Below are 14,926 nucleotides of genomic sequence, written 5' to 3'. Positions count from 1 at the left end.
AAATGATTAAAAGGCCGACAATAATAAACAACCTTATCAAATAAATGAACTATTAGGAAAACATCCAACGAGCCTTGCCAAAACACTGGAGTGCGTTCACCCAGGTTTTGGCGGCAAATCAGGAGCTGACGTTTACTTCATTATAATTTTTTTTTCTCTTTATTTCGTGCGTACAATTTATTTTATAGACATTGGCGCTGGTTCATTGGGGATGCCCGGATGGACTTGGCCGTGGCACCGGTTGGCGTACTAACTGGGTCGTCTACGTCACACAGGAGAACTGGCCAAAATCACTGCACACGCGGAAAGACGCCGTGAAAAAAAAGCGCGCGGCCGCCATCGTGCCACGCGCGGTTTTGGCGCGCAACAAGTGATGCGTACCGGCGCGCTTACCGCACGCATCACGTAAACTTACAATAAATCCTATTGTAAGTGGAATGCAAAATGTTTGCAAATACGATTATATTATATGTATTTAGGTACTTAAACGGTATGCATTCGAAATATGTTGAAAAGCTTCTTAGAAACATGTGTGCGAGTGCACCTGGCTCGTTGCATATATTTGTATGTAAAACCTGGATTGCGGCGGATTAGAGAGCCGGTAATGAGGTAGCTAATACATCGATATGCGCGTATCGATCGTACCAATCTGTTTTGCACCGTAAAACTATCGTTCTAGCTTACTGAATAAAAACGAGAGCAATAATTGAGAACAGTTTGATTAACGCATGTAATATATCGGCCTCAATAGCTGTAGTTTCATGAGTATGGAGCGGAACAAACCCGAAATATGTATACTCGTGAACAAGTCTATACATAAACAGAGCTGTATTTGACGTCATCAGACATAATCTGCAAGCAAGTTGCATGTAACCCTGAATAACGCATTGCAGCTACGATTCGAACTCATTCTGTCTGCGAACAAGTTAATTTTATTGCAGTTTTTATTGGTTTACTTCGAAAATCTTGTAGAATAACGCTTTATACAAAATGTGCAGTCGACGAATATAATGTGGAAACAAAACACGAACGCGGAATGTATTCATCTCCTAGAAAGTCTATTGTTTGTAAAGGGAAACCAATGAGTCATAAGCATTGTCCTAAACTCTTGAGTCTGGCATTACAAACATCTCTGAATAAACCACTGGACTCACGACCCTGGAGGTCCATCAAAAAGACTAAAAAATAGTCACCCATCAATTTTATGACAGCTTTTATTATATCCGTTTTTGAAGTAGCAACAGAGTTACATCATCTGAAAACTTGCCTGGTGACAAACTGACAAACAGACGACGGAGCTTTATTAAAAGCTTTCGGTTTTTTAAACTCAAGTTGACGATTTGAGATGGGTACTCAGTACGATTTTCTTGGTAAGGCGAGGAAATCCTAATGCAGACGAATCTCCTCAGGAGAGGAAATGGGTAACGTCAAGCTCTTACTGACTAAGGCTGCGTTTCCACCAAAGATGTCCGAGGATGGATAGCGAGGGATGCCTTTGTAAAGAGCTAATAGAATTGCATCATTTACCTCGCCCAGGTCAGCACAGCTCTGTTGGAAACGACTCAGCGGATATCCTCGCACGACAATTTTTTTTTCAATCGACTCCCGCACTTTGGAATTTAATCCTAGTGTCACGGGAGCTTTCACAAACATACAAATCACATGCACAAAACCACCCAGACTCAGAACAACCATTCGTGGATCACACAAATGCTTGTCCTACGCGGGGGTCGAATCTGCGGCACGACGCGCACAGTGGGTTTGGCGTGGTGACCTCAACCACTCGGCACCTCGTACATCTCTAGTGGAAACAAAGCCTTAACCTGAACCAAGCCAGCTACTGTCCACCTGTAACTACTACAGTATGCTTTGAAGGTCCCTTGTCTACACATAAGATAATATCATAGAGATATTAACCTCTTTTTGATCTAAATATATGATATTATACTCTGCTGCGGCTTTACCTGCATAACAATGACTTGATTACCTGAGGGGTTTTACCGAACTAGATGAAATAGATTTTCCCTTTATTAATATATATTACTATGTGAACACGAGACTTCGCTCGCGTGGGATTTAACCGCAATCACTCATTTTTCTAAAATGAAAGCTTTTTTTTCAAATTCAAGTAGCCAAAGTTACTTCTTGTTACATCACCGAAATCCATCAAAATTGATCCAGCCATTTCAGAGATAGCCGAAACCAACATAATGCTGGATTAACCAACAAAGCAATTTTATCAGCTTAAAGCGATAACCACACGGCAAGGCTGTAGACAAAACAATCTGAATCAGCAAAAACGAACCTAGTTCTGAATCTGACAGTAATACTCTAGGAAGATCAGTAACAGTTGCAACAGACTCTTTCGCAATCTTAATATGATGTGTATCTCAAAAATAAACGTTATCCACCAGCCGGCAATCAGGAAAGGGACTTTTATAGAACACGTGCCTAGTTTTATTACTGGTGTCGTAAACCGTACTGAAAACAATAATAACGTAATAGTTAAATCGATGAACGTGGTTCAGCGGTTAACTGAACGGGTTTGTTAAAACTGCGTTTAAGATAACCACTAAATGCTGGACTTTTAAAGGTTCTGTAAAAGAATGGTAAAACAGGGACATATTATTAAGATTCCGCTATCTATACGTCTGTCTCAAGATTTGATCTCATGAATGGTAACATTAGGAAATTTGACAAATAATATATATATTTCTAATGCCGCTACAACAATGAAATTAAATAATAATACAGTTAAAAAATCTAAAACCCCACATTTTTAATGTAACTCTATTCAAAAACCGGCCCAGCCGTTTTTATAGTTGTAAATTGCATTGTCATCGGGGTTTGAAGCTACCCAAAATTTCAGCCTACTAGCTTATCAAGAAGTACCTTAAAATTGATTTGCGAAAATCAAACCGGAACAACAATCAGAAAAACAAGAATAGTGAAAGTATAAAAACGTGGGAAAAATAGAATTAAATAAAACTAAAGAATTCCTAGCAAAAATGTTTTCCGTACAGGTTTAATGGGCATGGTACAGACACCGTCTTGCGCAATTCCGTCTCGCACTTGGCCAAATTTTTTATCCACGTCATCTCTCTGCGTGTTCCTAATTATAAGGGGTCGGCGCAATGCGTATTTTTCTTCCATTCGTCTTTACTTCTCTTCATCTCAGCGTACAATACTTTCTTTCTCAAATCGCCTTTCAAAGGTTTTCGTGTCGAAATAATCTTTTAAAACAATATTTTTTGTGTTTCAATACAATTTATAACTTTAGTTTGTTAATAGTCTATATCATCTAGAAATGAGAAGGGGTTTGTGGGAAAAAAAAATTGTACATATATCTTGCCCGAACTTGATTTAAAAAAATACCGATTAATATGCGAAATATGAACATAAAAATTACACTCTCACGCCACCGCGTTAGCTTATGATCAAAGACTCCGGTTGGGTCCGAAACTAGTCGGGCAATCCCGATAAATACGCGTGACTAAACCGTTGCATAATTTAGTAATGAATCATCGTCACAAAAGTTACCATAAAAGTAAATTAAATTTTGGAACATTTATACAGAAATTGCTGCCTTACTATACGGGTATAGATAATATTCTCTTTAATGGTCATGTGGTCAATAAAATGGTCAAAGACACAATTTGTAAACCAAAACCTAGTGTTCAGTACCAGAATACTTGTTGTACAGATAGAGCAACATTACACACAACAGCGGAAGGAGTAACAGCTGAACAGAGTTCAAATAGAAAATAGTTTCAAGAACTAAGGGCGTGGCCCCAGTTGCAGCGAGTAACACGAAACACTTAAATATGTCTCTGGAATAAGCTCATCTCTCGATTATCTATGGTGTTTCTAGATTTTATTGTGATCTTAATTTATATATCTACGTCCTTTTATTTAAATGTATTTTACACTACCATAGAATTGATTCCGACCCAGGACGCTTTTTCCTTGAATAATAATATAAATAACGTATTTAAAATCGTATATTTAGTGTTTTTTAGTTGCATTCACATATTATAAGAACCGAATAACATAACGAATGATAGAAGTTTAAATTTTCTCGTAAAACAATTCACGAATACTTCTCAAAAACCGAGTAGAATTTATAACTAATCCTAAATACTAGCTTTCAGTGCGACCCCACCTCACCACAACGCATCGACCTTCTACTGCAGAACCTTACGTCAAGTTGTTTCATTCAGAGTTCGTGAAACACAAAACGTATGCATTTTTTAACCGCCTCTGTTCGCAAGTTGTATATGTATGTGGACTGAGCTGAAATCTAGGTCGCGAACGATAATCACAGATTGACGAGCTTCTTTATAAATACTTTGGAAATACAGTACTTATCGAAGAAAATGTGATATGAATATTATAATATTTAACGTAACATCATAATAATAATTGAAGGAATAATATATGAAATAGGCGGTCAAGTGCGAGGGATCCCGTTCAAAAAGCCTTAATGTGAACCGAACGGTTGTCCCGTTCGGTTCACATTATTTTACAAAAAATACATTCATGGGTGAAGTTGTTAAATGAAGTAAAAAAATGTAATTTTTCGTACGCAAAAAGAAACCCCATTATTAAGGCACCGTTAGCTATCCGTCTACCTACCGGCAGTATCTTAAGAACGGAAATGGCTAGATAGTCAAAATTTTCACAAATTATTTATTCCTGTCGCTTGAACAAAAAAAAAATACGGCTTGTATGGACGAGCAACAAAATTTTTCATTTAATTTCTGTCACCTATTGTACAGAACCATGACGTCGCGAGTCGAACACATACGGATTTTATTCAAAAACATACCAATATACACCGTGATTTTTTAGTCGTCTTACAAAAGCAGCCCAGTTCGTGTATCCAATGACTAGAACACGTTCATGATAAAAAAATAGGTATTTAGGAGATTTGAATAAATTTCAAATGCAATTTTTGTTCAATATTATGATGCATTTCGTAGTTTTTTAGAAATACAGCTCTGTTGCGAGAGCGGTCCGAGCCTTGTAACAATGGTGAGGGGCGCGGGCGGCGGCGTTTTGATAATTTTTAAGAGTATTTTCAGATTTCTCTTGTTTAACTTTTCTTCGTACTTATTATCTTAGTTGATGATAAAAAAAAATTGCGCCTAGGGGTATTTTACGTCGAATACATGAACTGGTCTGCTTTTGTAAGACGACTAAAAAATCACCGTGTATATCACTCAAACAAATGACTATCTACAAAATGGACAACCTAAAACCTCCTCTCAAAGCAAACAATCCTTTAATAAATCCACAATCTGTCCAGCCTTCACTTATCGTACGACTACAAAATCTATTGGCAGATTGGCATTTTGATTTCACTTGAACACTTGTACAGCATATTAAAACGTACACAAGTAATTGTGGGCAATCGTGAATGCTCCCGGATACCGAACGAATGCGGGCAAGGCTTCTACTAATAAATATACGCAACGGGAGGAATTTTAATAAAGGTGTAATGCTAGTTTTCCTGCATTGTTCTCGTGTGTTTACAAGGATGTGATCTGTCTTGAATGTGGGGAAAGGGATTCCTAAGGTGTCGTCACGTTGCTAGAAGTATCGAAAATCCTTCAAATATAAACGCGAAAGTTTGTATGTTTGTTCTTCTTTCACGCAAAAACCAGTAAACGAATTTAGACGAAACCTAGTACACAGATAGTTTATAATCAGGATTAACATATAGGATAGTTTTTATTCCGATTTAATGTTCCCGTGGAATCATTTGTAACGGGTGAGCCCGCGGGTTTGACCTAGTAACAGAATTTGTCACTGTTATTAAGGCGAATGTAGCTTAAAAAATCTTATTTAACCTGGCAACTATAAGTCAAACTTAGTCACTAGTTTTGCATATTTAACTTGAGACTTTTCTTTTCACTTCACACCAATCCAAAAAAGAGAAAACATCCATACCTTCCCTTCTCTATACAGGAAAAGGCAGAGGGTAATGGGCCGCATAAAGTTTTGTTAAATTTTCATTTCCATAAACCCCTTCCCCACTTTGCCCAGTCTCAAAAATAGTATATACTAACTACATACAATAGACTTTAAACTTGTACTAAAATAAATCAACAATTCTAACTACACCAGTCAGGAATCGTTGAAAAACTTTATAACTGTACTGCATTCAGCCGGAAAATTGCACGGTTCTCTAATAAGACACCTCCAAAACTTTGTGATTCATAGCCCAATCCGACCACTTTAAGAAGCTAATATTTTATTTGGCAATTTATCAAATAATCGACTCTTTAAATCACCAAGGTTATAACAATAGTTTTTTGATTCAGCAGGGTTATTGGTACGCTAATTAAAGAGAATTTAGAAAAGTATTTTAGCCAGAAATGCTAGCCAATATATATTTTTTAATTAATGATTTAAGAATGCAAAGTAGTCGTAACATGTTATTTAACATTTGAATAAATCCTTATTACTCAAAACCTGGATGAGGCTAGCACAGGACCGTAGAAATTGGCTCGAGAAAGGGGAGGCCTATGCCCAGCAGTGGGAGGATAAAGGCTGTGGATGAGCATGATGATCATGACTCAAAACCCAAACTAGAAAATATGTATTTCTAATATTCTAATTTTCTAAACATTTTACCATTTTAATGTAATAAAAACAAGAACAGTAAATATTTTGTAGTCACTTTTAGACTAAACGAGTATTTTCTCTGAAACTGTGACCTCTAGAAGACCTAAAAGGTGCCTATCAAACTGCACCAACTTTCAGATATCAGTCACTACTACAATACTATCGACCCAAGCATAAGAAACATAAGACAAACCCAAAAATCCCACATACCATAATGTATCAACCCCACTACCAAATCCAACTACACTCACGTTACACAGCGCACATTGTAAGTCGTACATAAATAGTCCAAGGTTCGATTCCGTCCTAAATTATAACGAAACGACATCCAGAGTAAAAGTCCTGTTTTATAACCTAGAATGTTACGATCGTCTAATGGACGTTTGCTCAAAAAGTTTCATTGTTTGGACAAATTGGACAGTTGATTCTCTCCGATTGTTAAAATATGAAACGTTTTGATTTATCGTTTATTATTAGAAACCTATACAAATTAATCGTAGAGTTTGAAATATTAATTAAAATGTAGTTTGAAAAGTGAAATATAAGCACTACGATTTATTTTCCTTCGACCTGTTATTTAAGTTAAAAATCTATCAGGTCTCCCATTTGCCTAATATTGAAAAATTATTTCAACATTTTATACGACAGCTATGGGATAATTCTGCTTCTCAAAATTAATTCTCAACTATTATGACTATTCGTTACATAACAACATGAAATTCCAAAGGAAACAATTTGATGAACACAAACTCACTTTTGATCAAGATACATCGTAAAAAGTATAAGATTTTCGTGACTCAAATATTTGATTTACCTCCTTTTTAATAAAAACGACTTATTTCCTTTAAATCTGAACAACTACTTCCTCTACCACGCCGCAAAAACGAAGAAAAAAATCAAAACCAATAATCGAACAGCCAAGATCAATAGAAATATTCTTTTGTTTATAAACCGCGCTAAACGTTAATCCCGGTAATCCCGGCACTACCGTTACACAGCCCAACATTACTCCCTTTCAATAAATTCCTACCACGTAGTGCAAGGTGAGTGTAGGTCATTGCACTGTCCGGACAATTATTTGCAAATAAACAACAATCATTCCAGTCACGTTGTTTAAGTTTTTTTACAATGGCTTACTTGGCGTGGCGTGTAATAAATATGCTATGTTAATGAGCTCGATGGATGTCAGTGTTGCGTAAGCTGACGTGCGTTCACCCGGGATTTTGTTGCGATTTAGGTCAAATGCAGTTTGGGGTTTGATGCTTTTTTGTCGATATTTTGATTGAAAAACTTTTCGTTTTTTTTTTTTGTGTATGGAAATATGGACTCTTCTATGTTGTTAGACTAGATGAAAAATGATGGGAAAATAACTTAACTTTGTACGTTAAGTACGTGTAGCACACAACAATATTAAAATATGTCCATATTAAGGAATCTAAACCTAATCGTGAGGGTATTAATTGCACTGTTTGATAAAAAACTTGAAAACCTTCCACACCACGTACTATACTTTAAAGTAACATACCTAACTTCAGCCCAGTCTACGCATCTCACATCGAACCCAAACAGTCCAGTGCAGGTCGTAAACAAGCGCCCACGAGACATCTCCGAACACCGCAACGATCGGAGCCTCTTGTTTGTACTTCATGGCACAACCCTAAGCTATAGCCCTCAGTAATCCCGGGGTGAAATTACACAAAATTACAACCGACTTGCAGCAATCCAACTAAGACGCACCACCGTCTCAAATCCCGCAGATGACGTTTAACTGCAATCGTATGCAAATAGTTCCCGTGTTGTCCCGGGATATGCCGGGATTACAGGCTACCCACGTCACTAATCCTCGGCTGGTAGGGTTGTCAGCGGCTTATCGTAAGATATAGGGTGGCTGTGTTTGTGTATATTGAAGTTATGATTACTGGCACCCAATTTGCGGTTTGCGGGGTTGTGATTTGCTACGGCCGGCGTTGGCGGCCAGCCCACGCCTCCATCATGGTTCGCACGAAAAATGGATAGTGCTAATGGATTGTTTGGATTATGCCGCTTTATGTGCTATGGACTACAGCGCTTTGTATTAGTAGATAAAAGTTTGTGTTATGATGGTCAGTTATATAAACTTGGCTTTGGAAAGTCAAACATTTTGAGTATTTAAGAGTGACTTTGATAGTATTTATGTTTAAGGAAGCGAAAAAGAAATAAAAATGTCTAATATGTTTAGTATGACGCTTTTGTAGATTTTCATACTTAAAACGGTTTCACGTTCTAGAGAAATATCATATTGTTTTTTTATAAAAACAACTTGAGCTGAATGAACTGAAATTCCTGTTTTATACTTTTATCGTAAATAAATATTAAAAACATAAAAATACGCGTAACACTCTTCAAACCTGAACAATATTTTTTTTTATTAAATCCGAAAACCACCGACCCTAACTTAATAGTTATATTTCCCCACAAATTTTCAACTATCTCCATCTATACAAATATAATGTAAAGCGATCACTGTCACTCACATAAATGTAACATAATCCGGCGCCGAACACCCTGTACATACAAAGTGAACACTCTGTACATTAATTCATCAGTACGCACATACTTCTAAAATACATTTGCATTCTAGACCATCCTCTAAACACTGGCTGAATCGCAAATAGACCATACAATTCTCATGGTTTTTGGTGTGACTTAGGTTATGGCAAAAACAATAGGAATGACGACAATTTTTTTTCAGTATCCATCTTGTAGTTTATCTTGTATTTTTCTTTTGACCCACAAACATAAATTGATCAATTTTAAGTGAATGGAAATTACGCGTGACGTCACAATATGGTATAAATTTTGCGATATCGTTACGTCAGTATTTTTTTAATTGAATTTCCTTCTTCATTATATTAAAATGCCTAAATACTTCAATGAAACAACATATAGTTGACCTTTATTATCTGACTCAGCATGAATAGTTTCATTATAATAACAAGTATTTTTAAGTTACCAAATGGTTTTATGTTGATGCTCATTCATTTAACATAAAGACTTATTTATTCAAGCTCTGTAAAACAAACACCTTTTTGTATATAATAAGTAGGTAACTAAAAATTGTCTCGCTGAAAAGAGAAAAAGCAAATTCTGACATTTTCTTCGATGTGTACAAGTTTTTTTACACTTTTGGCTATAAATTGTGTGGTCTGAGGGAAAAACCTAAGTTTAATAGTTGAATTATAATTTGGAGAAAAAACGAGTGAAATATAAAAAAAATAAAAATCATCTAAATAGAATAAGGAATACGGGGAAGAGAAATCTCTATTCTTGAGGGCCCGATAACAGTTATTTGACGAAGACTCTGAAGTAGTGCTCACCCTTTCATCCCTAGCACCTGTTATCTCATCAATTTCTAACACATGCAAGCACTGTGATATGTTTTAATTGGATCATTTTATACATGTGTTGGTAAACCAAAATATACAAGTACTATCAACATTCGCAAAATCGTATGCCAACGATGTATTAACGACGGGAATGCTCCACTTTATCGCACATACAATGTTACAAACGATTCGAATCGAACAAAATGTCAACTGACATTAGCCGGTATTGCCAGCTCAACGAACACAGATAACATATTCAAATAGCTGAACATCATCCGAAACTTTGCTCATCAAACAACGTGTGCACAAAAGTTCCGCAAACGAGCGGTAGGTACTAGAAAAAATCGTTAGGGAACAGTTCCTACAGACGCTAAAAATAAAAAGTCATTTCTACACTTAAATTTAAGTGGTCCGCGTTTCAATAGGCGCCGCCGTCATTAGGAGAAAGGAGTAATTAAAAGTTCTATAAAAAATAGACGGAGAGAACAAAAGTACGCTCCGGCCGCCAGGCCAGCGCCCGCCGGTCACTGGAAGGTGTAAACATTCCATAATCAAAAATCTTGTGCAACTGTTGAACTATAAACAAGATAGTGTTTGGCAAAGCTGCAAGGCGGGCCCGATTACACTGCGCCATCATTCCGTTGCTTCATTCAATATTTTTTTTACCAAACGCTGTAATTTCTTGGCTCGAACGCATCCGTTTACATGCCAAACAATAAATTTATTAGTCGAACGGAGGAGTGGCAACACTAAACTTACGTCACACATCGACACGTCACCGATTACGTCACGATTTTGACATTTTCAAATTTCGATTTTGGAGCACGTCGCGTTCGATTCGCGTGGCGCGTGTTACATAACGCACGCGCCGTCAAGGTGACTCGCTCCAAGCTACTACTGAATCTATTTTAGTTCGAATTTCATAAATATCCCGTGACAGCTCATCTCTCCTCTCCCGCGTCTTTTGCCGCGGCGCGGCGTCCGCCATGTTCCTCTCCGCGGCTTGCGTAATTATCAGGAGCGCTGGTGTCGCCGCACCGAAATACCCGCGGGCCGGCTGCGGGCCGCCTGCGAGCCGCCTGCGGCCCGTCTGCGGCCGCTTCAACACGCGTCCTTGCTAATTTTAAAGTCCTTTCTCAAAGTTTGGCGTTTATGAGGTAATAGAGGTGTGACGTAGTGCTGGCAGCATGCCGGGAGTACGACGGACCGAGGAAAAATCGGCGAGACGACGGGCCGCGTGTGCGGTTATATTTAGCGTGTCCCCGCGACGCACCTTGAGGGACGCTCGGCCTGAATCGTCCGCGCTAACGGCTAACAGCCGATAATGGAGTATCGACCGGCCGGACCTGCTGAAAACGGCTCGAAAACTAATCGTATATCAAAGGATACGCGTATAGGAGCAGCAGATGCGCTAACCAAAATTGCCGGGCGGTGCGCTCGCCATCAATATCCCCGACCTAATTGAATATTATACAGCAATTTGTGTTCGCGAAAATCTGGCTGGGAGTATGCGGTGACCATATATCGTGCGGTGTATCGATGTTAATGTTTTCTATGGGCATGACACGGTGCAGTGTTGCAGAACTAAATTTAGTATGGCTGAGCCCCTGTTTTAGCTCGGCTTGGTGGCGTTTGCGCAACGCAGTGCGAGTGAGACGGCGTGGTCTATTATAGGAAAAATGAACGCAGCGGACGTCGTCCACAGCGACTTTGATTCCGGAGATCGGAATACAGATTTGGGTTCTGATTGATACCGGCGCAGGAATTTGTCGCTAGATACTCTATTCTGAGGGTGTCCAGCCGTTTGTGACGTTGATTCATGTTTAATAGTTTTGTTTAATATCTAAATAAAGAGCTAATACATAAGGTCACAATTCAATTTTCAAAACTAAGTCGTACTGAAATCGAATTTCGTTAAAACGCAACTAGAATTTTAGCCAGATACGTTGAAATATCTTGAAATGATGTCAAAAAGTATCCGTTATACTTAATTTTTTTACACTTTCTATCCCCACTAAACACGCTCGCGTAGACAAATGAACCTATCCATGTATAATTATAATTAGAACATATATGACACAACAAATCATGTTTATCTTTGTAGAAACAATTACAGCCATCAAAGCGATAGTTTATCGGCTGCTAGCTGCGCCCGGGATGTGTTCCAATGCAATGATAAATAAAAGTAATTCGTTGAATTATGTCTGTTGAGTCAGAAACCCTTATTGCCGATACAATACAAGAAAACAGGAGATTCGTTCGATTTCATAATATTATGCAAGACAAAAAAAATCAATTCATGAAAATATGAATTGATTTCTCTAAGAAGCGAATAATTTAATTCTGGTATACAATCGGATCGTCTCAGTCAATATTAAAAAAAAAACATTTAACTCAAAAACACTAAATTTATTTTGGCCTAGGTTCAAACCTACAAAAAGGCACATTGAACCACCTCAACGATTAACATTAAGCGTAAAAGTATTGGAAAAGGCATAATGAAATGAAACATAACTACAAAACTACACAGTCAAACAATCTCTAATCTTTACATTGACAACGATAGTCTGAAAAAACTTACAAAACTATCTAAAATTGCTGTTTACCAAAATAAAACAGAGACATTCTAACCTAATGATTGATAAAAATACTGACTTTAATGTAATAATTTCTTTGATAGTCATTATTGCGATAGTCTGTTCCAAATTAGTCAAAAAAAATAACTTATAAAATTTCTAACCTTAACGGGTTAAACGGTTAACCCGAATCCTTATCTCCAAATCTTTATCTTACCTAATCTGTCAAAATTTAAACTTCCTACCCATCACGACACGACCATTCATGATGTACAGTCTGGTGACAGAGGGACAGTCTACCAGACGTGCAGACAGACTGTAACCGTACGGAACCATTAAAATCAACAAAAATATCTCCAAACATCCTATCTATATTTCAGTTGCCTTAACGCAAATATTTTTCCGTTCCCCCCGAGTTTTCGTCTCCGATCTTATTGATAAAGATCGGTATCGCTTCCAGATGGCTGCAGGTGTATCGGCGACCGTTCCTCCAACGATACTTATCTGTGCACCGCTATATTTTTGAAATCTTTGTTGTCACTTCCAGAATTTTTCGATGGTTTATAGTAATTTACTTTTGCTTTGGTTCGTTTTGGTTTTAATGTTCCTCTTTCGGATGGTATTTGCAGTTCTGATACATAAATACTAGGTTTTTAAATGTGACTTAGGAGCTTTCTTTTATTGACACAATGTTATTTTCATATTCGACCCTTCTGAGACCATTGCTGAACTTAAGCCTCTTTTAAATTACGTCAGATCGCGTCTTTATAAATAACGGCACAAAATAATCAACAGGGCTTGCAAAAAGGTAACATTTCTCGAAGTGCATCAAGAGTCGAGCAAATATATTAAACTGAAAAGTCTGTTTCAATCGTCAAAAAAATGTTTGTTTATTTGGATGTATGAATTTTTGTTCCTCGTTCACGTGGGATCCCACGGGGACATTAAATGATCATTTTCGATTTGTAGAAAGCGAGCCCGGGGGCAACAGCTGCTTTTAAATAAATGTACTAAAGTTACGCAAAATTGTAGAGGCCTTCGAAACACAAGAGCACCGCTAGAATCCAATTACGACCCAACATCCCAAAACGTATAGATGACACATCAACATAAAATACTCCTAATTATACGCGAACTATTTCAAAGGAGTTAATATTTCATAACGACGGGCATTGAGAGTTAGCAGTGTCAAGGGCGGTGTGCCTGTTGGCAGACGAGCAGGCCACGTGGTGCCAAGGTGGTGAGCGGCCATGTTGTGACGTCACCAGGTGATCGTCAATGGATTTGTGGAGCTGGTGGAAAAAGATGAAGGGATGGGTGTAGTTAGAGTGATGTGCTTCTAAGAGGTGTTGAAAAGATCTTGACTGTTTTTCGAAATAGGTACACCTTTAGGTACGGTAGTGAACTGATTTTTAAGAAGAGAAATGAACTTTCTCTGAGAAAGTAGCAGGTTAAACAGATACAATTTTATTCACGTCAATTATGGTGCAACTAGAGGCAAGCCTATCCCAAGAAGTAGATGCAGCTGAATTGATACAAAATTTGATCCTTTTATATGTACTAAAGTACTGTGAAACTTAGATTTAAACAAAAGAACTGCAAACGATATATCATAAAAACTTAAAGATCCAATCTCTAATCTTCGTCAAAATCTAATAAAGTCGCAGGCCAAATTTTATATTTTAAGATAAAAGAAAAACACAACTGAACAACGCATTCAGCAACACTATACCCAAAAGAATTGTGTTTAATAATGTGTTAGAAAATATAAATCTTGGAAAGCTGGACAAAAGGTACTGGCGTTACTTAGCTACGGGGTCCAGCGTAGACGAGCTACGCCGTAGACTGCTACAAGTATATTTGACCTTAGGCGTAGACGTAGTAAACATTTATAAGACGATTGTGAAGCTTGTAGCGTCTTCACGAAATTAGATGCTTACAGTACTAATTAAAAATTCCTTAATGAAATGTATTTTAGGATAATAATTTTAAGGAGAATAATGAGCAATTTCCTTACACTTTCCTTTCTTGTTCGCTTTTCTTACTTTAACAAAACATTACCTACTAAATCTCAATTTAATGATCTAATCAACAGTTCGTACCATCAATCCTCTAGTAGAACTGTACCAGAATGTCTAATTACTACAACCTACTACGTATCACGAGGTAAACAGATATTAGGCTGATGGATGCCACGACCTGAGCAGTCGTGACTGAGCCGGCGAGCCTCGCGACCACGTGCGATACCGATGGCTAAACATGTAATACAGTAACGAGGTGAGTAGTATAGGACGAGCACACGGTAATGAAAGTCTTCGATAGCCTAACGACTTAGTCTTGAAAGATACGTGGCTG

At 37.7% G+C, this 14,926-nt stretch overlaps 1 protein-coding gene across 3 annotated transcripts in view; it reads right to left on the bottom strand.

Annotated features, from left to right (window-relative positions):
- Positions 1-14,926, bottom strand: part of LOC113497938 (nuclear factor 1 B-type) — a 58,357-nt gene that overhangs the window by 21,723 nt on the left and 21,708 nt on the right. The window contains exon 1 of one of the 3 annotated variants that reach the window (XM_026877758.1): positions 10,755-12,026. The exons of the other annotated variants lie outside the window; for them this stretch is intronic. Coding sequence (XP_026733559.1) covers positions 10,755-10,763 — 9 coding nt within the window. The 5' untranslated portion in view covers positions 10,764-12,026. Of the gene's footprint in view, positions 1-10,754; positions 12,027-14,926 lie in introns of those variants that run through there. 3 annotated transcript variants of the gene reach the window in all.

The sequence above is a fragment of the Trichoplusia ni genome, chromosome 10 (genome assembly GCF_003590095.1).
Source record: "Trichoplusia ni isolate ovarian cell line Hi5 chromosome 10, tn1, whole genome shotgun sequence".
NCBI lineage: Eukaryota > Metazoa > Arthropoda > Insecta > Lepidoptera > Noctuidae > Trichoplusia > Trichoplusia ni.
This window is presented reverse-complemented; position numbering and strand designations above follow the sequence as displayed.